At 31.7% G+C, this 27,754-nt stretch overlaps 2 protein-coding genes across 12 annotated transcripts in view; one reads left to right on the forward strand and one right to left on the reverse strand.

Annotated features, from left to right (window-relative positions):
- Positions 1 to 27,646, reverse strand: part of LOC139528873 (uncharacterized) — a 42,401-nt gene extending 14,755 nt beyond the window's left edge. For 2 of the 11 annotated variants that reach the window (XR_011665711.1, XM_071325100.1), the window contains exon 1: positions 12,840 to 13,665. Coding sequence is in view for 4 of the 11 variants with exons in the window: in XM_071325100.1 (XP_071181201.1) it covers positions 12,840 to 12,967 (128 nt within the window). In the remaining 7 variants the exon portion in view is untranslated. Of the gene's footprint in view, positions 1 to 1,581; positions 2,191 to 7,782; positions 7,890 to 12,839; positions 13,666 to 19,909; positions 20,015 to 26,040 lie in introns of those variants that run through there. The other 9 variants (XR_011665710.1, XM_071325098.1, XM_071325104.1 and 6 more) reach the window with 8 other exon arrangements.
- Positions 18,377 to 19,033, forward strand: LOC139526751 (uncharacterized). Its single transcript, XM_071321916.1, has one exon. The coding sequence runs from the start codon at positions 18,377 to 18,379 to the stop codon at positions 19,031 to 19,033; it is 657 nt and encodes a 218-aa protein (XP_071178017.1).
- Positions 27,647 to 27,754: the final 108 nt, after the last annotated feature.

The following is a 27,754-nucleotide window of genomic DNA, read 5'->3' on the forward strand; positions in this document are numbered from 1 at the left end:
GGAATGTGAAAAAGTGGGATCTTAGGAAATGGACATTTGGAATGTGAAAAAGTGGGATCTTAGGAAATGGACTTTTTGAATGTAAAAATATAGGTAGTACAAACTTGAAATCTAGGGACAAAGGAAAAAATAGAGAAGTTTGAAAAATGAGGAAAAAATACACAACAATACGGATTTTGAAATGATCGCACCCGTGTCACCTCCTCAAATATATAGGTCACGAATTTCGGATCAAGTGCTATCTTATTTTTATATTGGACTCCTGGACTGTATAATTATAAGTAGCGACCGATTTTACATTTATAAGCGAGTTTAAAGAGATAGGACTGTCAATCTTACACCTGGTAAATTGTTCCCAAAACAAACTTTTATCATATCAAATATTTCTGAATTTATTTTACAGAAGACCGACTTCTTATGTAAATAATTCTCCTATTTATAAATGATGTGAACATTTTTTTTTCTTCTAATTATTCAAATGTATATCTATTACTATTTAAATGAACAAGTGATATACAAGTTTCATAGTTTTGATGTTTGATATATAAAAAAAAATGTCAGACTTTATACTAATAAATATTTAAAGAATTCCCCTCAAGTTGTTTTAATATCTTACAACGAGGGAAAGGAGTAAAAGGAGACCCAACGATGACTGCATTAAAACACAAGTATATCAAAACAAAATAATACATTTGTCATGTATGTAGTCTTCAGTTTAACATGTCTTGATTTGTAACTACCAACACTGTATGTTCTAACTTCCTAATGTAGAATAGTCTTGACATGGCAAAACTATATAGGAAGTTTAAGATGAAATCAGGGTTTCAACATAGGTCTTTGTTCAGCTTGACAATTATTAGTTCAATGCATATCAATCTGATTTGGAGGAGTTGATAGTTTTGTTTTTGAAGTTGTAATGAAAACTGTATCAATGTATTAATATGAAATTAAGTAGATATGGTATCATTGGAAAAGCTATCCCTCAAAAGTTTTATGAAGTGGATACAATCAATTCTAGACTACCATACAGCCTTCAACAATGACTAAAACTGATACCGTATGGTACATTATGCTTCTATCCTCTATATCAAACTTTCCATAGATAACAAAACAAATATACAATCAAAAGTGAAAACGAATTATATGTATGTAAAAACGATAAGACATCCTATATAGTTATCGCCCTTAGTTATCTTGTAACAATTTTGGTATGTTCATTCCATTGTTGGACGTGCTAACACTATTACATACCATGGTCACTAGACATTTACAAGAAGTGAACATCAATTAAAACTCATAAAACCAAAAGCGACATACATGACATACAGGTACAACTCTAATGTCATATTATAAATTGCGCCTGAAGAGTAAAAGGAATTTACCTACAGAATTATAAAAGAATCGCCCTCAGATTGCAAAATAGGTATTTATTTTCAATTATACGGTATATATAGCTTCTGCAGAGAACAATGCAACATACTGCATGTAAATGAAAGCAAAAAATGCAAATAGTGCACATGTAGATAAAAGTTTGAAGCAAAACATTATTTTATATCTATACATGTACATTCCATTATTTACCTCATAAACTCGTTTTCGTATGGTCCTTTAAACTTAGTGTACTGATGTTCGCCTCGCTTTCGAAATCGGTCATCCTTAGGCTGATCACTGACGTTTGCGAAAGGTGGCAGAAAATTTGGCGGGATCGTTGATGCCATTTGATTAAAATGGCGCGGTTTCTTTAAATTCCCCTTTAATCCCTTCATTTTTAAACAATAACTTTTCACAATATAGCCTTACAGTCTTACACGTGCTACCATGGCAATTACATTTGCAAACTTCCGGTATTATCACAATATTATTCTACTTTGTTATCATGATTTTACTTTATCGTAAAACAACTCATAAAGATATCCACTCTAGTTTCTCCATACTTGTTTGAACATCATAAAGTAAAGATGTGTTCCATTGATTTTCCCAGATTATTTCCAATATTTTCATTTAATTAACTGATAAATATATCGAAAGCTTTTCAAAATCGATGCCTTCTGATGTTATATACTATGAACAACACTAACTATGTTATACTTCAGTTGTGTATATTAACCCTCGTGACAAATTAGACGGCAGACAAGGTAGACCTTTTAATATATACAGAAATCTACCTCCCTGGGTTTACTAACAATAGTAAATCTAAACACATACCAACGGGCGGGCAAGGTCAATCACATAGACTTTAGCTATGCTTCATGACACGCTTAATACAGATACTAACTATTTTGGATACGACTCGCTTACCCCCCAAAGAGCCATTTAATTCCCATTGTCAATGGACATATTGTGTATTTTACGAATTAAATTAACATTTAAAAGATTTAAAATAACCAAAAGAATATCACTTATCATTTTACTGAGATATCATGACACTCGACGCCCTTTGTAATCTATAAGTTTAAATGCTATCTTTTATAAATGATTCGATTAATGAAGGTATTTAATTACTAACACAAAAAAGTGAAAATTAATTAATAGAAAGACTATATCGCAATTGAAACTTTATCAAGCATTGCGTTTAAGAAGTGGATTGTTTTTTTCTTTGGGCTTTCTATTGAAAGGAGAGACAATTGTATGTCATAATCTTCAATGTAAAGTATTTATTGTCATTTTAGGGGCTTTTATAGCTGACAATGCGATATTGGCTTGGTATTTATTACGTGTTGTTTTCATATTTTACACATCATTTATGTGTGGATAGGCAGAACTTCAGTTCTAAGGGGATTTGTGTCCACTAGGAAACGTGGTCAAAACTGAGTGCCATTTTTGTTGCAATGTGACAAAAATGCAGTTTAAGATAATGCTTGTAGTTCATTGTCGAGTTTTAATCATTAAAGTAAATACCAGCAAATAAAGAAGTTAGAATAAGGAAGTTTTTAACCCTAGTTCGTGTTGAAAGCTTGTGGTTCAGAAGTCTTTACGATTGTTGCAAGCTACAGGGTTGTTCTGAGACTAATTTCCCATTGGTAATAATCTGGTGACTTCCATTTTTCGGAGATAATGTGTTCCAGGAACTAGGTGTTTCGGAGACTACGTGTATCAAAACTAGTTGTCTCAGGAACTAGTTGTCTCAGAAACTGGTGTCTCGGGAACCTATGGGTTTGAAGCTTGTCCTCTTATATGTTATGAAGGGTTATAATTGTTGAGCAAATCAGTTGGGACCTCGGAATGAGTGAAAGAATTAAGGGTAAATTGAAGTTATAGTTTTTAGACTACTTTTTTATGAAAGATAATTGTGTAAATAAAATTTTTATATTATATTTCAAAGTTTAAAGGTTTGTATCGTAGTTTTTAGTAAAGTCTCCAGGTTGTTGTTCTAGGTTTTGAGTTAATTAAACGATTGATATTGGAGTATCTCAGGTTTTGTGAAAACGGATTCGAACCGATAGTTTATAAACAAAACACGTTACAGCTACTCCTGTTGTCACTTCTTGTGTCTTATAGTAAATTGAGTTTTTCTGTTTAATAAAAAGAATGTGAAGATGTGGTTTGTTATATGTTGCGAATCAGTCAACTATTATATACTAGAGCCTGTATTTCGTAGAGCTACACGTAGGCAACAGACATTACAAATGCTAACTACATTTTGTATCCAAAACTGGAACTTGTATTACGCTACACTCAAAGTCTATGAACAAAGTGAAGTAGTCGACCAAGAACCAGATTTATTCCATGATTAATATACATGGCATGCGCAGTCAAACTTGTATCAAACGTAAATCTGGATCCTGGATTGATGACAGTTAAATTAAGAATGGAAATGGTGATTTGTCAAAAGGACAACAACCCAACCAAAGAGCAGAAAATAGCCCAGGGCCAACAATCTGTCTTAAACACAGCGAGAAAATCTCGTACCCGAAAGCGGTTTCAGCGGGATGATTTGATGTTATCTTTACAGCAGAACGTCCTACTTTTGCTTTATAAGTTGTGTTGAAGAGCCATGCTAGATATAGTAGTTATTTTTGTTTCTATTTTTTGGCATTGGTGACTTTACCTTCGTTTTCACAACAAAATTTAAGACACAAAATTATACATTAGTCAAGAAAAATTAAAGAAGCCTTTCGATCACCTTGATAGGAAATTTTTTTTTAACCAGGCCACTGAAAGCGCGAAAAGAAATATGTGAAATATTGATTTCATTTGTCGCTATAAGATAAGACAAATTATCAAATTATAAATCTTTGTATGGGACCCTTGTCGTGACAAACAAATATGAACTGTCATAAAAGTTATTGAAAAAAGTCTTTGTAAAGTTTGAGGTAACTTTTATAATATCAATAAAACATATATACAACATGACAAGAAAGCGATTTTTTGTTGTTGTCTTGTTATAATAACAAGACAGTATTTAATATTTAAGTAAAACGACCCGGTTTTTTAATTAATTATTTCTTGACAACGTTAATATATTGAATTACTGCTTACAAAGCAAACTTTAACTACTTTTTTTTCTTTTTCTTTCTTGTTTGGCATGTATTTGCTTCAAACGAACATATACATATGCTGTTGTCTGTTTTTTGTTCGGGTTGTTATCTCTTTAACACATTCCACATTTCCATTCTCAATTTTATGAATAAAATAAGATCGATGAGATAGTCGAACCTTATGACGAATATGAAAGCTGATGTCAGGTTTTACTGAGAATTCATGTGATTTTGTTCCAACGGTTTTTATATCTGTATAGAACTTGTGAATTCGGCATACTATAAATCTGAACCCCAAGCATTTAAATGCATTCAAAATAGAAACCATATGTATTGCTATACGTATACAAAAGCACGGTTTCGAAGCTGAATGTAGTAACTGAAAAGTTAATATGCAAGTTTTATATCAATAGAAAATACGCCCCTATTCACATCAGACAAGACAAGACGTTGTTAGGTTTGGTTGTTTTCTGTGGGGTTTTTTTGGTCAATATTCCCATCAAGAGCATAACATTAGCTGTTGAAATGTTAATAAGGTATATATAATACAACTGAATATGAAGAAATTGTTAATTGAACCAATAATGTTATGTAACTTATTTTGGGGACAATACATTTTTTTTCATAAAAATACAGATTTTGTTTACCTTGGAGAATTGGTGTTTTTTATGTGTTAATTGATTTAAAGGTAATCTATATATATTGGACATTGACTGATTGATTAAAAGAAAGTTTTTGTTGACACAGATATTATCTCGTTGTATACAATAGGATCTCCGTAAATATAAATATTTAATGGGAAACTATTGACAACTACCCTATTATATAAGTATATATTACGTCTTGTCGTATGTAAGAAAAGACACCTAGTGAGTTTAAAAATCAGACCGGAAAAGGCGTGGTTATGATAACAGAGATAGTATCATTTCTTAAAAAAACCATGCTGACCTTACATTTGACACTCTGTTGGAATTTTAAAAAGCAATTAGTTACGTATTTACAAGTCAAGTTCAAACAAGAATATTATATCAAACCTTTTCCTGTAACGGTTTACTTTTACAAATTATGAAAAGTTGTCTCATTGGAACCCATACCACATCTTCTTATATCTTTTTTCTGTCCTAAGCTCAAGCTGCCTAATAAGTGTTATATTCGTAACGTTTCTGTTGTTTTGGAAATTCGGTAAATAAAGCAGGTTTATGAAGTCACTGTTACATTGTTAAACTGACGCATAACATTTCTAACCTGAGCAAAAAACAAGAAATATCATAGCTATTAATATGCATATTGCATTCGGCCATTCATTTTGTATTATTTAACGAGTCAAAGTGATCCGTGTCAGAAACAAAACTGGAAATCAGTAAAATGCAATTATTTGAGGCAGATTGGCAACTTCCCTATTTTGTCTAGCTGATATAAAAAAAATTAAAGATGTCAGCCACAATACCTTTGCAGTTTCCCGCTCTTTACCATGGAATGGAGATTTATTTAATGACGAAGTTCTAAGTGTCTTAATGCTCTCATGATGTAAAAGCACGCTTTGAGAACGTAGTATTTTATACATACAGTTTTCCATATCTGTCTTACCTTTTTACAATTATTGGTGCACAAAAGATTTCTTTTTCGTGTCTTTTTTCGATACTATACTTCAAATCATGTTATTAGCGTATTCAGTCTTACTGGATATATAGAAGTTAAGGAAATATCGAAGTAGCTTGTTTGTATACGGACATATATAAATACTTCTTAAAATTTGGTCATAGGAAACCAATGCCAAAGTTTATATCATTCAAATGTCAAATTGTAATCTAAAGGTACATGCTGTCAAATTACTTCAACAAAATTAATAAAAATACAAAGAATTAAATGATTTTGCTATCTACTTACGTAAACAAACGTACGTCGTGTTGTAGTACATTACTCCGTTGCAAAAACACGTTATATCATTCATATTTATTTTTCTTTAATTCAGGATTTTCACCTACCGAATGCAATGAACTTGACATAGTATTTTGATTTGAATGAATCAAGGGAAAGCGAGGTAAAGTCATACTAACATTGGTATCTCTACGAGAGCTGATACGCTAATTATTGAAATGGGTCGGAAATATTTGTCGTTCTATAGCTTTGTTACATAATTTCAGCAACTCCACTTTTCGTGAGGGAAGTTGATTCAACAGGAACTCGGTCAGTGGATACATTTTTGAAAACTACCGTAATTTGACAAAGTATTTTATTATTTTCTATTAGTATTATCTTATTAGACTAGGCACCAATAGTTGTTAAGTTCTGTGTCATTTTAGTATCTTGCGGAGAGTTGTCTCATTTGCAATCGTACCACATCTTCTTTTTATATAGCATTGTGAAATAAATATGTATATATATAAGTACGTCTGAGTCAGTGACAACTCTACAACAGAGTTATCCATCGGATCACCAGCAATGATGGTGATACATGGCTGCGTACATTATATATATACAACTCGTCTAAACATCAACCCAACACTGTTAGATCTGTAAATATATATATATATATATATATATATTTATATTTTATATCCGTGTATTGGGGTTTATTTTAGAATAAGGAAGAAATACGAAAATACATATAATTAAACAGTGGATGAAAATGACGACGAACACTGCGCACAACACAAGAACGTATAATATACTATAATCATTAGATGAACATGCGTTTTACTAATCAGATTGATACAAAAAACAAGTAAAAAAAGCTCAAAAGACACAAAGTACAAATCTGAGAGTACTCGAAGAAAATGTCAAGTAAAAATCATGCATCTAAGACTACGTCTAGATATCAATCAGTATCCACACAACATCCAATGGATTTAGTGTATAGACGTCATTCACAGTCGGAGAAAATCATGACTTCGTGCAGTGCCTAAATATAGGCATCAACAGATTGCAGTGCATATTTGCATGTACATATGTGAATAACAATATTATTTACATGTATTGCTGTGTCATTTGGTTGCTGTGCAACGGATATAGAGTTCAAATCTTAATTTTGTGTCTGATAGTAACACAAATACTGTTCAATGGTCTCTCATTGAAAAACAACTTTGTTGTCGTTTTTGCTGCCTAACAGTTTTGTGAATGCATATTTATGAGGTTGAATTATTTATGGATTGGACTTTATATTACATGTGTATTTATACCCTTGTACGTTAAAGGAATCTTAAACGTAAACAAGCAATAAAACATTTAGCAGATTGATAAAAAAAAAATCGATATGGCGACTAAAATTAAATTTTGGGTAAAATAATAATGTGGTATTCCTTACCAGTACGACATGATGTAAACTCCCGCCATGTATCCATTGACTGTTATTAACAGACGACACCTTGTCGTTCATAGTAACCACTCATCATGATAACTTTAGTATTTACTTTATATATAAAAGGCAATATTTGTATTCGTGGTAATATCAAAAGTTAAATACAAAATAATGATCTGGTGTTCCGTATAAAAAGGCTAATATTTCCTAAGTCTATAGTATACAAACTATAATTAAAGTATGTATACTAGAAGCACTACAGTTTGAGAAAGTTAAACAAACATTGAAGACTATTTCAATGGTTAACTTTTGTAGCTACTATTGTTAGTTAAACAAATATTTTTACATATGAAGGTACTTAACATGAAATATTTTGTTACCTAATTAGTTTTAGTGTACAGACCAGCATGACATTTTCAATAAGTGTCATTACTGACAATACTGTACATAATTAGTAACGTATTGACAGTGAGGTGAACGAGGGTTTAAATGAAAGTTCAATTCGACACTGAACACACACACAAACACACAAAACGTAGCATCCTAGGATTTATCTCAGCTCGGCCTATCAAATTTATCGAACATGAATTAAAAAAGAGAGACGAAAGATACCACAAGGATATCAAATCGTAGAAAACAAACTGACAATCCCAAAATAAAAAACCAAATACGACAACAACAATCAACAAGCATTAGTATTTAAAACACAACGCAATTTGAGCAACAAGAAGCTCGGTAAATACATACTTCATTAAAAATAAGTGGTCGTGGAGAGTAAATTCAGTCTCCTGCTTTAAAGGTTTCATTCGTCGTGTGTTTCAATGACGCATGTGATGAGAAATGATAAACGATGAAAACAAAGACGGGATAATACCTACGTAAAATGACAATGAAAATCTGTCACACAAGATATTCCATCATAGTAATCTAAGTCACGTTTGCAACCGACAACTTGTTATTCTGTTATAACTTGCAAAATTTAAGATATGAAAACAAAAAAGATTTGGTAGGATTGCCAATAAGAACTATCCAACAAAGTTCAAATGAAGTGGATGTAACTTTCAGCAATTTTAAGCTTTAATAACGCAGTCAGATTTCCCAAATTAAAACAATTTACGATGCAATAACTTTTGAATAAAAAAAAATGTATTCGTGTTTCCTCACACGATAAAGTCAGCATATGTACATAGTGACGACTCATATATTTATGATACTTGTAGTTTTACTTTACATTCTTTTACAATAAATATAGTTTTAAATGTGTAACTATTAATTTGACTAACCTTTGACAATGACATCTGATACAATTGCTGTAATAAATAGTAGCTGTATGTGATACTCTTTAACGTAGTGATGTAAACGTCTCGAGATTACGTTACTATGGACTATCATATAACGTGTTTTATCTCTTTAATCTCCGAATTTAGAGACTTCACCGGGACTTTAATAAAAAACGATACATAAAATCTCATAAAATTATGAATATTAAAAGTAATACCTATAGTATTAAAAGCCTACAGATAACGTCTTCTATCTGTCTATAGCGTAACATTTAATCATTTGCTGTCCGTATTACGAATTGTTTGTGGACTTAAAAATATGGACCGAACAAAAGATCGACGAGATTTTGAAACGATTAGGCTATTTTCGCGAAATGTCATGTCAATTCAATATCATCATTGCTTATAACATTACATCTACCTTATCGCTCCATTTGTTCATAGCTTATGATGATCATGGAATACAAAGAGATATCAGGATCTTGCTGCTTACAAACGCTGAGAAATATCAAAAGAAGAAAGAACATAAATATTGGTACTAGATACGGTTTTTATTCTGCCCTATTAGTTTTGGATTTCACTTATACAGTACAAATAGTTATGTATGTTTCATAAGAATCCGTATTTTTGATTGGCTGAAAGTAGTCGCGAGGTTACCCAAAGTCAAACTGCATTTCGCAATAAAAATTTAACATTCAAGAGTTAAGACTGTACGTGCTTCTCATGATAATGTCATTGTAATGCACAAGAAAAGAAACAAACACGTTGCACTATGGATACCCATTGGTGGCCTTTGACTAATTTCTGATCTTTGGTCAGGTAGTTGTCTCTTTGACATATTCCCCATTCAATACTTATTTTTATAATAATACTAAGCATAGCATTTCGTCATACAAAATGTGCTTCGATCAACACTTCTACATTCTACTAAAATGACATAAAGAAGTATTCTTCTCAAGTGCATCATCGTGCATGTGTACTTTTCAAAAACTAAGACACTAGATAAGGTAACCTCTGACTTCCCTGTCAATCCAATCCCGGTACATGGATTAAAGCATATATTGTGTCAACAATCATTCAATTCTAAAGACTTAACACCGTTATAAATCTAATGTCAATCAAAGTTAGTATCCCTCCGCGATATCTCCTGTATTTATTGATAAAATAGATGTATAATTTAATAATTCTCTAGGATTCGGCACGACTATTGAACTATATATAACACGTTGTCATGATACAAATAACAACAGAATAAATATAGCATATCAACAGCAAAAAGTTAATGTAACTTGCACTCTTTGTAAATGTTTCTACAGTACAAAGATCCCTTTAATTTTCATTTTTCAGATTAAGAAAAAAATACTTCATTTTTGTGAGACGCTATTACATGTTTTTTTGCCTACAGATATAAAATATGAATGGAAGAGGTTTAGATATATTTTGTTCCGGCAAGCATTCTTCGGAATGCGTTTTTTGTGCACGAAAGCTATCTTTTGTACATTTTTTATTGATGTATGCACTAGGATATTTGTACAGATCATCATGCATTATTAAGATTCATTTTTAAGTCGAATACAATCAATGCCATTTCTTGTATAAAAAGATATTGAGACGTATGTGTACTTGAATAACATATTTGTGTACTCTTGTGATATTTTACAGCGTTTGTAATCCCTAGGTTTTTTTAAGATATTGAGACGTTTGTGTCCTTGAATAACATATTTGTGTACACTTGTGATATTTTACAGCGTTTGTAATCCCTAGGTTTTTTTAAGATATTGAGACGTTTGTGTCCTTGAATAACATATTTGTGTACTCTTGTGATATTTTACAGCGTTTGTAATCCCTAGGTTTTTTTCTCGCAAAATATAAATATCTATACAAACGGTATATAATTATCTTTTACGACCATATTTTTTGTATATATGGAGTTTGAATTATCTCTTCATAAAGACCATTTATTTAATAGATATTGAAAAGTCATCTTCAAAGTATATAAATATGAAAATAGTATTTCTTTTAAGAAAGAACATTAATTCATGTTAAAGGCCATTACCATTTAAATAAAGCATAATACAACATATAAAAACATTTTGATTCAAAACAGATAAGTAGGGTAAACTCTATATATGCACTTTTAAATTTTAACATTGACGCAAATAAACTTTTTAACTTTTTTTGCTTAAATAAATTAGATCTCGTTAATTGACTAGATCAAACACATCAATATTTAATATTTGTACTGAATTTCATACTACATTAATATGATGATTCACAACGATGAAAAATGTTTAATGTCAACATGATTTCAAGCACGTAACTCTATACTAGCGATTTGACAGATTGCAAAACCCCCAATACAGACAAAATAACAAACAAATAATTAAAATCAAACACAGTGTCTCTGAAATCTTTCTCAATAATTCTAAACCTACTGATTCCCAAGAGAAATTATGGTTCTAGATGCACTCTAATATCTGCAGCTGTACTGTAGTACAAAAGAAATGATATAGGGTATCCATCCATAACGTAAAATCAGTTTATGCAAAACAAAACACGTTAAAAGCAAAGGAACGTCTCTTTTATTGCTGTTCGTCATCTTAAAGTTTTAGAATAGATTTCTTACATAACTCATGCTGGGTTGATGCACGTTAAATATACCAAAAAAGCATATATGACTGATGGAGCAGCACATATTTTATAGATTTGATCGTTGTTTAAAGCAATACAATTATTCACTATACAGGAATAGGAAAATGTTAACTTACACATATATCAAATAATTCAAATTACTTTAGAAATTAACCAGTTGAGAGAAATCAATTGTTATAAATTTAAAAAAAAATGTCGTCAACACAAAAGGCTTCACATATCACTGTTTAGTTAATTCAAGACATGTGACCGATACAACCGAAGCTGTAAGGGTACATGCATCTTACTGCAAAGCAATAGTAAAAGAAGAATATGCGTTATTCCGTTTATACAAAAAAAAAAGAGATGTTGAAGAATTAGAATTAGATGACTACTCACAAAAGATTGAAAGCCAATGTTCTTAACAACTATACATAGGTCACTAAATGACCTTCAAAATTAAGAAATACCCTTATCCGTAACCAACGGCAATAAACCGGTATATAGCCTGGAACAGTAGTTTAACAGTACAAGTACTAACAAACAAAACGACAAATATATAAAAGCTTTACTCCAACTATTTTATTTTTAGTATCTCTAAATAATATTTCAGTGACCGCTAATAAATTGACTAAGGTTTCAAATAAAGACTAACTGTATAGACGTAATAAATAGTCCTGTAAATCATGAACTAAAGAAGCATCGGCGTAAGTGTCTAGGACTGATAACCAATATGTGTTTTGTTATATGTATTAAACTCGTGAAATTAGAACTATGTGATCACCAACAAATACAATATTCAAAGGTCTTACTCCAGTGTTCAATAGATTAATCAAGAGACCAAAGAGTTCACATGTATCGTTTATAAACTTATGATCTCTATAAACAACATCAACTTAAATTTTAGGATGTGATATCTCGTTAAAATTAGTTTTCTACAGATATATTCAAATTTCCAAACTTCCAACCAAATCTTTTTATCTACCATAAAATGTGTTAAACATTCCCCATTTCCATTTTCAATTTTAATTTTACATAATATCGTTTCAGATTAATGTTTAGTCCTGTAACGATTAATGTATAACTAATATATTTGATTGGAACATTTCAAATTCAAACACTAATCTTATTCTACAATGTTAAATGACTTACTGTTCATTTTCCGAGGGTTGTATAACAGACTGATCCTCCACTTTTTGAATTCCTTCCAATGGTATAACAGTCAGGACCTGTATCTCCGGGGTCGATACAGTGATATCGGGGATCCAACTTTCATCCATATTTTATAAGAAATGTAATTCGACACTTTTTCAATATGATCTCATATATATGAAAATTGATATTTCATAACATGTTAATTTCTGCTGATTAAACTGCCCACTTCATTGTTTCTTGGTTACGATTCAAAGAAATATTATTAGATAAAATCCCTTAATCAAGTCAAGTTCAGAAAACCAATCAAATTAAATTTACAACATCATAAACTGTCTTAATACAATTACAATATGTAAACTTTCTTTATACAATTACAACTCCACCAATACACGAGTCGTCGGAGTCCTTAAGAATCAAGTTCTATTAAGTAGCAGCAATTTAAAATCATAGAGCCAATTGGATTTAAGATCCGTCATCTCTTATACTACTTGGAAAGCAGCATTTTAAAGTTTTAAATTAATTTGGCGATTTAAATGATTACGGAAGCTTTAGCTATCAGTACGAGCGATGAACTTAGCTCTACTTTACGACGTTGTAAATACATTTATCGAGCCATAACTGTACACTTGAACGTAATTATGGTTTACTAGTAATATCCAAACATTTATACCAACAAATCCGAGTGATAAATACCTTTCATGGTATTTACTGAAGCACTCTTCAAATTATATAGTGTACAATGATAAACATTTTATATACCTTCTTTTATATAGGTAAGACCACGCCTTGTGTTTAAGAATTCAAATTAAAGTTTATAAAATGTGCAGTGAGTTACCCATCTTTTGTTACCATGTTTATAATATACTGTTTCTCTTAAAAAGGATATTAAAACGCGATAACAGTAATTTATACAGTATCGTGCAGGGTCCGATTTCTTTTTTAAATTGAATTACTGCATGATTATCATGGTGCACCGACCATTTATTCATTTAGTGTGTGTTCAAAAGGTGCAGTTATTTTCTCACTGGAGAAGCAAATTGTTATTTATTTTTGTCAGCAGCAACCATTTTATCTTAATGACAAACAAGATATTTTGCGCTTAAACCTAATCGGTTTAAGCTAGAAACATATCATTACCTTTTCACGTTTGAGCTACATGTTTGACCAAAAGGAACAGAAGTTTTAAAATGGGGTACACGTCAACGGGAAATCAATCCAACGACATGTAAAACCCTAAAAATAATCTAGAGGACAATATACAGTCTTGAACAATAGAAAGGTGTCTATACGACATGTCATGCTGTAAATCGTAGACCAAAGTTCTTATGCTTTTGTTGTCAAATAACTTTATTATATAAAACTTATCAAATACCTCTTATTGAGAAACGTAATAGCTCTATCTACACGTTAAAACAATCCTGTGTAATAACTATATTTAGATCATTCTTAAAAAAGGGTTCAAATCCAGGACAAAAAGGGGGGTTCCAACCATATTCTCCGTTAAAAAGGATTGATCGTCAAAAATAGAGGGTTCAAACCACCATACCACCTTCCGCCCTTGGATCCACCACTTATGTAGATCGATAGCCTGTTGCAAGTAAATATATATCTTCCAATGACAGACCACACTTCAGTCCTTAGTCTTAGCTGATCCTCATTACAGGACCTATCGATTGTATGTATTGTAAATGTTTACTCTTCCTTAATATATATGAAAAACTTGCTACTGGTCGTAAAGAAAACACAATACAACCATACAATTACCATACTATTACCGAACCCCATGGTACATTTGGGACATGGATACATCTACTTTGAGAGATTTTAAAATTAAGAATTGAAATGTTTTTATTGGCCGAAGAACTAAAATGAATTAGCATCCAAATGTAAAAAGCTTGGTTAAAGCTAATCAAAGCATAGTCTGAGATTGTTATGACGTCTAGCGACCCTTTAAAGAACTTGATGGGTGTTCCAGACCTCAGAGAATGCTCGTACTAGTCAAAGCAAAGTCCATATGGGCATGCAAAAAGTGAATTGATAATCAAGTAATTATAAACAATTAATGACTAACAAAGAACAAAAACTGTATAGAATTTTGTAGAGAAAATAGATTTTCTAATTCTTCAAATCAATTTGTGTTTAAACGACTGCAAATATTCCATAGTACACTAAGTCAGCCTTGGAATAAATATTTGAGTAACACCTCAGTACAAAGACATATTGTTCCAAACTACCATTTTAAATCTAAGGTGTAATATGTACCGGATACTTAAGAAACTTTATTATTTTCTCCAACACATATGTGATTTAATCTTCAACCATTTTTAAAGTTTCCATGTTTTAGAGTATCTTATCTAAATTACAAATCTTTTCTCTCGTTCGTTTGAACAACACTAATGACGTACGTGACTTCTAATTAAAACTTACACATAACAACTGCACGCAATAGGCTTGCTTAGACATGCATTTATTAATGTACCAGTCACAATTGTTAATAACAAGAGATAGCTACACGAAATTTTACATTTTGGCCCAAAAACCAGTCGAGACTCTCATATCAAGATTAGGCTGATGCCTAAGACTATATACAAATTACATGTAATCTATTTATCACATATATGTATACTAGTATATATTTGTGATTACTTAAAATTATTCTGGTGATTTGTTTGAGGAAAGACTTTTTGATTTTCAGAGAGGGTCGATTTTCGCACACGGAATTAATTTTCATATTTTGCCAAGCAAGCTCCATTTGATCATGATTTCTCGAAATAATTTTTTTCTGTTTGTTCACAGTTATTTCCTGCATTTCGTTGTGCAAGACATTTATTTTCCTCCCGTCATGGCAAAGATTAACTATTTTCGGTGCTAACCAGGACAGCACAATCATTTCCATAATTTATCAATGTATTTTCCAACTTCCATATATATGATAATACATTTTAAACAGATGCTGATATTAAATTTAAACAAAACTGGTGTATATATACGATGCGGCAGTAATGTAACTTGTACGGTTTTATTTGGTTAAATTACAACCTTAATTGTTTGAAACATATGCTTGCCAGACAAGAGTCTTCATAGGGTACACAACTTACTAGAGAAAAATATGCTACAGATCTAGATCTATACATTTCTGTTTTTGATTAATTTTAGAGATGAAATGAAACCTTTCGGACTGTATGAGTTAACCACTGTACGAGTTAACCACTGTATGAGTTAACCACTGTATGAGTTAACCGAGTTAACCACTGTACGAGTTAACCACTGTACGAGTTAACAACTGTATGAGTTAACCACTGTATGAGTTAACCGAGTTAACCACTGTATGAGTTAAACGAGTTAACCACTGTATGAGTTAACCACTGTACGAGTTAACCACTGTATGAGTTAACCACTGTATGAGTTAACCACTGTATGAGTTAACCACTGTATGAGTTAACCACTGTATGAGTTAACCACTGTATGAGTTAACCACTGTATGAGTTAACCGAGTTAACCACTGTATGAGTTAATCACTGTATGAGTTAACCACTGTATGATTTAACCACTGTATGTATGAGTTAACCACTGTATGAGTTAACCACTGATTTCGGGGAGAGGGATCATTACGCTCTATATTTTGTTGTGGTTATTTTTGGCGACTGCCTGTTTGTCTTTCTAATTATGGACATGTCTGATTATTTATCGACTTATGGTTTTGAGTATCCTTTGGTATCTTTGGCAAACCCTCAATTTTTTTTGCTTTTCAATGCTATTCAACTTAGTACTTTATTTGGCCTTTAAAATTTCTTGATTCGATCATCAATGATAGTCTTTTGTAGAAGAAGCGTGCGTCTGGCATACAAATTATATTGAGCCTGGTATGTTTGATGGGTTTTTGTTTTCCATTGTAGCCATATTTTTAAGTTGACGCGAGTTCATACCATGGCAAATGTTTTCATCGTGTTAATTGATAAGCTTATTCTGAGTAACTGGTCACATATAAATGTATTAGTGAAGGTACATACAATGATTTATAAGGATAAATGAAATTTAAATATTGCCCAAGTATATTTTAGTAATTTGATAATATTCTCACGGTTGTCAGAGGCCTTACAAGTTATACAATCTAATTCATCATTGATTTTCACCTCAATAATCTCTTTTAAATCGTATCAAATTTATATAAAATGCATTTTTGAATGATTTTTCGGTTGATTTCAAATTTGATTGAAAATATGTTCTACGTTACAATGCAGTTGTTATTCTTTGTAAAGCTTAGATCACTTCGGTGCTTTTCTGATCTTAACGTCTTAACCAATGATAATTTGACGGAACGAGGTACAGAATGTCAACAAAAACATGATGAATTGATATTTAAATAAATTTCAGTCTGTATTTGGCGAATTTTCAATTGACATGATTGATTTTATGAAATTAAAAAATAGCCATACCTAAGCTGTATGTAGGATGTCATGTGGAGTTAAACTTGAACAAAATAACAATGCAATCTTTAACAATTACATGTAAATATTAAAACAAGACATGTTGAAGTATATGGGTCTATCCCTATTGATTATATGATCGATCTTACAACAGACTTGTCATCGCGTCAGATTAAAACAGTTTGATTAATGATCGTGGAAGATTTTACTTTAGATTACTGTAAATGACTCGACAGTTTTATACAATGTTTTATTATTTTTTGGCGAAACAAACTACATTTTTATTTACAAAAACATATTTTTTTTCCATTATAGTCTGACTCTAAATTGTTTCAACCAATGGATGTTCTGTTTAAAAGTGTATAAAACAAGTCTTTGTTTGTAACCTATCACCAAATGCAACGGTCAACACTGTTATGCTATTTCGTGGCGGTCAATTTTTATTTTTGAGGAAGCCGGAGTGCCCGTAAAGATTAGCCGATCAAACTTTGGTATGCCGGACTGACAATTCTTAATGAATAAAAAGAAATGATAATTATATACGATATGTTTTTTCAATCACCGTGATTTTGAATAACACTAACATATAAACCATCCAAAAACAGACAGAACACAACCAATCAATGACAATATTTGCTCTACCATTATGTTATATTATATCTAGTTTTCAAAAAAATATCTCTTGACCATACACAGACAAATTTGAAATATATGTTTCTGTCATATGATGGAAACTAACACATAATAATCTAATAGAACATTTCAAATATTCTTATCTTACAAAACCAAAAGGACCTGTGTTCAATACTGCGTCATAAAGATATTTCTGAAACAATAAACGTGCAAAAATAACAGAAGATCTTCGACTAGTCGGATGTAATTAATACGTAATTGGTTAACGATTGTCTTTTAATTTGAGGTGTTTATTACTAACGGAAGAAGAATTCGTGTTAAAATGCAATTGAGGCAATGTACAAAAGTTTGATTACATTTTGTTTCGGAGAGAATTAGTACAATACAGACATTCATTATTGATAAAGAGACTATATATCATAGCAACAACAAACCAATATAATTGACATTAGTACAGAGAGACAACATTATACAATGTCTTCCCGAGATATACAACAGTACACAATGTCTTCCCGAGATATACAACATTATACAATGTCTTCCCGAGATATACAACAGTACACAATGTCTTCCCGAGATATACAACAGTACACAATGTCTTCCCGAGATAGACAACATTATACAATCTCTTCCCGAGATAGACAACATTATACAATGTCTTCCCGAGATAGACAACATTATACAATGTCTTCCCGAGATATACAACAGTACACAATGTCTTCCCGAGATAGACAACAGTACACAATGTCTTCCCGAGATAGACAACATTATACAATGTCTTCCCGAGATAAACAACATTATACAATGTCTTCCCGAGATATACAACATTATACAATGTCTTCCCGAGATAGACAACATTATACAATGTCTTCCCGAGATATACAACAGTACACAATGTCTTCCCGAGATGTACAACAGTACACAATGTCTTCTCGAGATGTACAACAGTACATAATGTCTTCCCGAGATATACAACAGTACACAATGTCTTCCCGAGATGTACAACAGTACATAATGTCTTCTCGGGATGTACAACAGTACACAATGTCTTCCCGAGAAGTACAACAGTACACAATTATAATGAGATGTTGGGTTTACGTTTACAAATTAGCAACAAAGCGACATACCTAGAAAATATGCTACTATGACTAATTACATGTAATGCTTTATCAATGGCCTCGATCTAAAACCTGCGTATTGTCTACTATCTTTTTAAGGGAAACTATAATGCACCTACTTTATTTTTACAGAATCGTTCTTGTTGTTATCAGGTGTTTGTATTTTACTGTGTCTAATCTAACTTATCAATATATTAACCCGACTTTACACTATACTTGTTGATAAAGACAAAATTTCAAACCACTTTTTGATAAAATACACATCCAAATTTACTATTTATCTAAATAAACAAAACTATGTACAAATAGAACACTTGTTTCAACGTTCGTTTTCATGATTTACTCCGTTAAAGTGGCTTTTAACAAAAAGTAAACTATGATATAGCAGTCTTTGTGATTGCTTAGTCTTACAAGTTTGTTATAAACTATGATATACCAGTCTTTGTGATTGCTTAGTGTTACAAGTTTGTTACATTGACTGTCGTATAACGGGATTATATATACGTTCTATTGTAAACAAACCATCACCGTGATATCAATGAAACTTTGTGATCAAATATAACTATAGACGATAGATTTCTTTTACATTTTCCATTGCTTTGTTTATTGTTCTAATTTTAATCGTCTATCTTGCCTTAACTTTTAAACTTAATTGAGAAACTTTAACATAGAACTTTTTAAGAATATAATTGGTTGAGAGACTTTAACATATAACATTCTAAGAAAGTGACAAATATGCCATGCATGTTCAGGACGATCATTGAAACTATAAGATTTTAACATCGCTTAACATACTGTTGCCTCTTATTTGTTGTCACATTTAACTATGTCAGTATAAAAGTATAGAATAATAAAAAAATATCAGAAAAAATGTCAAAATTTGACTTACAAAGTCTTCGTCAACTGTAGTTGTCTTTCAGTTCATTACTGTTTCATGTATTGGACTATCAGCAATTGAGAAAAACTGTCGTGAGAACTTATTCTAATGAAAAGATATGAAATGAAATTTACCATAGATTTAAGCATAACTTTAAATATTTTCCTTAGTTACAACATTTCAGTACTATATAGTATTTCCATGGTTCAATCAATTGTTATCTATACTATCAAACGAGAAGACCTCATTTTGTGTGTCACTTCTCTTCTTTCCACAATAAATTAATCAACATGCCTCTGTGTCCTATATGTACAGTGCATAGTCGCATTTGTCATCCATTTATATGATTATTCAGATTGAGTTATTTTGGGAGAAAAACGAGAAAAAAAGGCATCCGGATATTGTTTCCGTCATTGGACGAAATTTTAAGTCTATACTATTAAACGAGAAGACCTCATTTTGTGTGTCACTTCTCTTCTTTCCACAATAAATTAATCAACATGCCTCTGTGTCCTATATGTAAAGTGCATTGTCGCATTTGTCATCCATTCATATGATTATTCAGATTGAGTTATTTTGGGAGAAAAACGAGAAAAAAGGCATCCGGATATTGTTTCCGTCATTGGATGAAATTTTAAGTCAGATTAGACTTCCGGTTTGCTTTTTTCTCTATACCTTGAACATACATATACTACGAATAAAGAGTATTTTCAGAATTCTATCTGCTATCATTTTCCACGGCGGTCACAGAGTTTATTAAATAGAGAGGGTCTATATAATATATCAATGACCACCGTGGATCGATTTGAAAGTAAATACACTTTATACAGATACACGCTAAATTATTCATGTGACCTTTTGATACCTTTTCTGAAATTCTCCACTACCAGTCATTAGATCTTTTACAAAAATTCATTTATTACAAAAAAAAGAAGATGTGATATGATTGCCATGTTGAAACAACTCTCCACAAAAGACCAAAATGAGACAGAAATTAAAACGATAGGTCACCATACGACCTTCAACAACGAGCAAAACCCATACCGCATAACCAGCTATAAAAGGCCCCGAAATGAAAATGTAAAACAATTCAAACGAGAAAACTAGCGGACTTATTGATGTACAAAAAATGAACGAAAAACAAATATGTAACACATAAACAAACGACAACCACTAAATTACAGGCTCCTTACTTGAATGTTCATAATATATATACTAAATGTATGTTCATATTGAAATTGATAAAATAACCAAAAATTGGGAATTTTGGAAATTAAGGAGTAAGGGATATATAAAACATTTTCCTGTCCCAAGTACCTATGACTTTTGATACTTTTCCTGAAATTCACCAGTCATTCAATTTGTTTTACAAAATTCTTCCAACAACACTTTACATACTTTCAACAAAGCTCTGAATGCCCGCGATTTCGCGGGTGTGTTCTAGTAATTAATTAAGCCAGTATGATTGCAGTCTGGAAATATAATTGACATTGATTTTCGGTCAAAAATAGATTCTATTTGAATGAAATATTCAAAGTAATCGTATGATTTGGTTAATTTTAGAAGATTGTGTACTTTGCAGAAATACAGCTGTTAAATACAAGCAATGCTAAATGAGGATTGACACAAGTTAAAAGATTGCCACATTTAATTACACATGTTACAGTACCTAGAGTGTTATAATAATAAACCGGTGATACCTCTAATAGATTATTTCTGGGATATCTGTCATGATCTGCGAAACAAGTGTCATGTTGTGAATATAACAACTTCACCTTCATTTTTAAATAATGTTAAAAGCTTAATAACATTAACGGCAATAAAGGAAATTTTCCCTATTTTCATGTGGATTAAATATACACGTCTATTAGATAGTAACCAAAAAAATATTAGTATACACATATTTGTGTATAGTGGATTGGGAAACACGTTATGACAATTTATATTAACCCCTCTCCACTTTGCAGGTGCAAGATCTGCCTTGTAGCGGCATTAGCCTGCGCTTTTTCGAAATCTACAAGGTTTTTTTTACGTACGCGTGCAAGAGATATTGCTCTCTCTTAACACAGGTCAGCAATCTATCGTCCCCTTCCGACGAACTAGCATCGCAAACAAAATATTAATATCAAGAAACGTATGAGTATCGAAATTTATACGTTAATGATTGGCAAATGTGCTCTATGATATGCATGTTAACCTTTGGACTCCCCAAGTACTGACCAATATAGGGGAGAATATGAATTCAAGGGATACAAAGCCAAAAGTCGAAGGGCGGAAAAGAAGTGGCCAATAGAAAAAATAACATGCGTCTATATACTAGTAAACTATTCTGTATGTCCAGGATTGAGAACACGAGTGACAACTGTAAAAAGTGGGGTTAAAGTCATGTGCTCCGGTAGAGTAAGCAAGTTTTGAGTGCGCTCAAACGAAAACAAGTAAGATGTTAGTGCAATCGAAAATAAAGACATTTACTTTTCAAATACAAGCCACTTGTTATGGGCTTTTGATAAATTCCATTCATTTCACAATTGATTTTTATTTACAGTGTAAAATTGAAAATGGAAATGGGGAATGTGTCAAAGAGACAACAGCCCGACCATAGAAAAACAACAGCAGAAGGTCACGAACAGGTCTTCAATGTAGCGAGAAATTCCCGCACCCGGAGGCGTCCTTCAGCTTGCCCCTAAACAAATATATACTAGTTCAGTGATAATGGACGCCATAAGTGTTTACTTATAATATAGTCCTATTATGATAGGAGCATGGATCGCAAACGCACATATTGAACCTAACCACTGTGGTGTTTTCTTTATCATTGATGAAGCATATATATATTTGTTTCTTTAAAATTGTTAAATTTGCCATACACACGCTTCACGTGGCATACTAAATGATGAATTTTGCTCGTTATTGTAGGCTGTACCGTTAGAAAATTGTTCCTTTATCTATGGATCATGGTTGACTCACACACCTTATCGCTATGTGTCCGCCATTACTGAATATCACACAGGTTCCCTTAAATTTTTGACGTCATAAAACAAAATATCGGACGCCTCAATGGAAAAATGATTGTTGCATGTTGACGTCAACAGTTCAAGCGACCGGGTCAGTCGGGATTAGTGATTAGTAGAAAGCATACCCCATCTTTTTATTTTGTATGTTAAGAGTACCATAAACGTTTGATATCTGACCTACCTTTTTGTATTGTCAAATTCAAAGTTAATTCCTGATATCAATAATGACAGTTGACTTTTACATACACGATGCACTGTTCACAAATATGCATCTCACCTTGACATTTCTAGTTAATTTTATTAATATGATCCAAAAAGAGATTTCAAATCGAATGCCTGATAGCTGCAAAAAGTAATAATCTTTTTTCAACCGATTATAGAACTACAGATTAAATCTGTTTGAAATCGTGTTAATAGGTTTGTGGAATGGGTTTACAAAGTTCGATTTCATATGCAGTAATTAAAACATTTGATTTGGAGTATGCATATTAGACTTTAAACAATTGGCTTATATTTTGTCTGTCATGTTTTTTTTTAAAATTAATTTAGCTAACAACAGACCGTTGATTTATTCATTTGAATTGTCTTCATTTTGTAATATCAGAGTTTTGTTACAGCTTATTATACAATGTGGGTGTTTCTCATTGTTTAAGGTCGTACAGTTCGCTTAAGTTGCTTATGTTTATGTTATTTTGTCTCTGGAGGATAGTTTCATTGCCATGGATTGTATACCCCATCTCATTATTTTCCCATTGATATAGATATAACCGAAAATGTTAAGGTCACAGAAAGTAAAGAGATACATTTTGGTCTAACGGAATTCGAAACTTAATTTACAAGATCAAATTTAAATAAGCATCTGGGAATAAAATGATCTTTTAAGTTTATTAAACTATACTACATGGCAGTAAGTACGGTCAAGAACAAGGACATATAGGCTTAACATAAATATGATATATATACCAAGTCAGTTAGAATTGAATTCATATGATTGTTTTGATTCGAAGACATTTTGGGGAATGTGTCGATGTGATACAGATGATGTCCAGGATTGCATATAGAATTACAAAGGGACAAATCTCAAGATCTTTAAAAGTGAAGCTACCCAAAGTTGATTGGTTATAAGCATAGTGTATACGTTTCATAACATTTAGTTAAGGAAAACTTTTAAGTGAGAGAACAGAAAATGAAATGTAAACGGGCATAACTAAATAACGGTAAAACTGTTGACAACAAAATTCGAAATTGTTTTGTTTTTGTGGTAATTAGCTTTGTGCATAAGTTTCATAACATTTCGCTGAGGCAAACTAAATTTAGAGAACAGAAACTTATATCTCAAAAGTCAACAAGTTAGCAACTGTGCGTAACACTTTCAAAAAATGTTCTCCGATGACTATATGCGATGCGTTTTTCATTAGAATAGATCTAAAACCTGCGTATTGTCTACTATCTTTTAAGGGCAACTAAAATGCACCTTTTTTTTACTTTAAGCGGATTGTTCTTTTTCTGTTATCAGGTGTTTGTTTTTTCTGTGTCAAATTCAATTTATCAATATATTAACCTGACTTCATACTATACTTGTTGATAAAGACAAAATTTCAAACAACTTTTTGATAAAATACACATTCAATTTACTATATATCTAAATAATCTAAACTATGTACAAATAGAACACTTGTTTCAAGGTTCGTTTTCATGATTTACTCCGTTAAAGTGGCTTTTAACAATAATTTACTTTGTAATAAACTATGATATAGCAGTCTTTGTGTATTGCCTAGTGCTACAAGTTTGTTACGTTGATAATAATATAACGGGATTATACATACGTTCTATTGTAAATATACCTTCACCGTGATATGAATGAAGCTTTGTGATCAAATATAACTCTAGACGACAGATTGTTTTGACATTTTCCATTGCTTTTTTTTTATTGTTTTTATTTCAATCCTCTATATTGCCCTAACTTAAAATCTCAGTTGAGATACTTAAACATAGATTTTTTTTAAAATATACTTAGTTGAGAGACTATAATATGTAACTTTCTAAGACTATCAATTATCTATATATGTACGGGATGGTACTAAAATTTAAACATAAGTGTGTTCGAAGTAGGAATTGTATATGTTTCTTAGTTGTGAAAAACTAAACTTTCAGCAGTAATAAATAGACATTAGACATAGGCACTTGTTTCAGAAAAAAAAATCGTATATACCTTAATATAACATTACAAATTTTCATAATGTAAAAAAGCTTAATATAATTTCTCATTGCTTATACTATCGCATATATGTTCCTTATGTTTGCTGTTTGGTCGAGCTGGATTGATTTTGTACGATCATTGTTTGCATCGATTACGGTGAAAATACACCAATACTCACAAAGCACATGTAAGTTGAGAAGAACATGGAAGTGGATTTGCAAAGATAACTATTTGTGCTAACTGCACGAGTCTCCTATATAAAAAGCTGACTGTTTTCAACAATGGGTGTCAAATTCTATTAAATTTGTTTTATTCAACTTAGTGTGTACCATTGCTGTTTTAATTCATTTTCCGTTTTGAGGAAACTTTCCAATTGTAAACTGCCCTATTCGTGACAGTAACATATCCTTAGTCACATTGTATGGCCTATACATACAGTGGGGGATCAAGAACTTTTCATAAAGGGGACCCACAAACGAGGGTCCAGGCCCCCTGGATTTGCCTATGACATAGCTTGATAGGTATGATAGGCAATATGTGTCTGTGTCTCAACTCACAATAGTGACGTGTTTTCAATGATAACAGTATAGTTTTCTGATCAGTACATTTTGTATGAATGTGGGTTTGCATCGCGAATGATGCTAAGCTTACACTAGCCATACCCGATCGCCTTCATTTGAAAGCTTATGCTATTCATTCAGATTTTTACCTTGATTTGTAAACTCTTAATGAAATTATATTGATTGATTGATTGTAGGTTGCTTAACTTCCATGCATGTTCAAGACGATGATGAAATTATAAGATTTTAACATCGCTTAACATACTGTTGTCTCTTATTTGTTGTTTCATTGACCTATGTCAATATCTTTTGTATTCATAAGTATAAAAAGAAAAAAATTATCACAAGAAATAAGATAAGTTTACTTACAAAATCTTCGTCAACTGTATTCGTCTCTCAGTTCATTGCTGGTTCATGAATTGGGCTAAAAGCAAATGAGATATATTGGTGTGAGAACTTATTCTAATGAAAAGATATGAAATGAGATTTACCATAGATTTAAGCAAAACCTTAATATTTTCCCTAGATATAACATTAAATTACTATATAGTACTTCCATGGTTACAATCAAATGTTCCAATTAATTAAACCAGTATGACAGCAGTCTGAAAATATCATTTCCATTGATTTGCATTTAAATGTGGTTTATATTTGAATGGAAAATACAATGTATGCCTATAATGTCACTGTAGTTAATATTATAATTTTTTGTTCTTTTCAGAAATACAACAATTCTGTAATTAATAAGCAATGTTAAAGAAGGATTACCACAATATACCTAATAAAGTACCTAGAGTGTTACAATTATCAAGCAGTGGTACCTCGATATAGAATATTTTAGTCTATCTTTCATTTGCTGCGAAACAATTAAAGAGAAACAGAAAATCGTTTGGTCAATCAGATAAGATAACTGCATGAGAAGCAACGAGATTACTTGATTTATATTTTTCAAATACTGTCCTCGAGAAGCGACAACTTCATCATTAGTGTTATATAATGTTAAACTCATCTATGTAAACACTCTAGGGGCTAGATACCATTAACGGCTTTAATGAAAATCCTTATTTGATCAAATACAAACGCCAGTTGGATTGAACCTCAAAAAGAAAAACTGTTTTAATAAAAATTACGTGTGTATTACATGCAATCTTCAAACGTTAATAATGATTGGCAAATGTGTTCAATAATATGTAAGCCTCGGTATCGGTCCGAGTTTTGGCAACTAGGGGGAAAATATGATAACAAAGGGGCCCACAAAGGCATAAGTCTAGGAAAACAAGATCATCGTGACCAATAGAATTCAAACCTAAATAACACCCACAAAACACTTTGAGAATTATTAACACAAACAACGACCAACTGATTTTGACAGTTTGTTATTATGTTGTATTAACACGGTTCTATGTTAGGAGTTAACCCGGTTTTACATTGTTGGTCTATGCCATTCAAATTCAAATTCATTGTTGTTGTATAAGTCAGGTGTATAAAAAAAATAAGATATGGTTTTGTCTTTTGAATTAGTCCACATTTTGATATGCCCATGGCTTTTTATAGCTTATTAGACGATATGATTTTTGCTCTTTGTTGAAGGCTGTACAGCAGTAGCGGGTCCAGGAGTTGGAACTTCACTTTTTGTTTAACAACTTGTCACGCTTTTATATGGGGACATATTGTTGGAACCCACTTTTAAAATGGCCGGACTCGAGTCTGTTGTACAGTTACCGGGAAATCGTTCCTTGGTCTGTCACAGAATCATGGTTGTCTCTGACATTGGCAATAATACCACATCTCCTTTTTTCTATACTTTTGGTTAGTATAATATAAGACGTTTGATATCTTTACTTACCTTTTGGTATTGTCAAATTCAAAGTCAGTTCCTGATATAAATCATGAAAAGTAACTCACTATTTTTAAATTTCCGACATGCACGATGCACTGTTCACAAATAGTTGCATCTCACCTTGACATTTTCGTTACTAGTTATTTTTATTAATATGATCCAAAAAGAGAATTCAAATCGAATGCCTAATATCTGTAAAAGTAATAATCCTTTTTTAAAGATCAAATACACAGATTATAGAAC

Source organism: Mytilus edulis, chromosome 6 (assembly GCF_963676685.1).
Source record: "Mytilus edulis chromosome 6, xbMytEdul2.2, whole genome shotgun sequence".
NCBI lineage: Eukaryota > Metazoa > Mollusca > Bivalvia > Mytilida > Mytilidae > Mytilus > Mytilus edulis.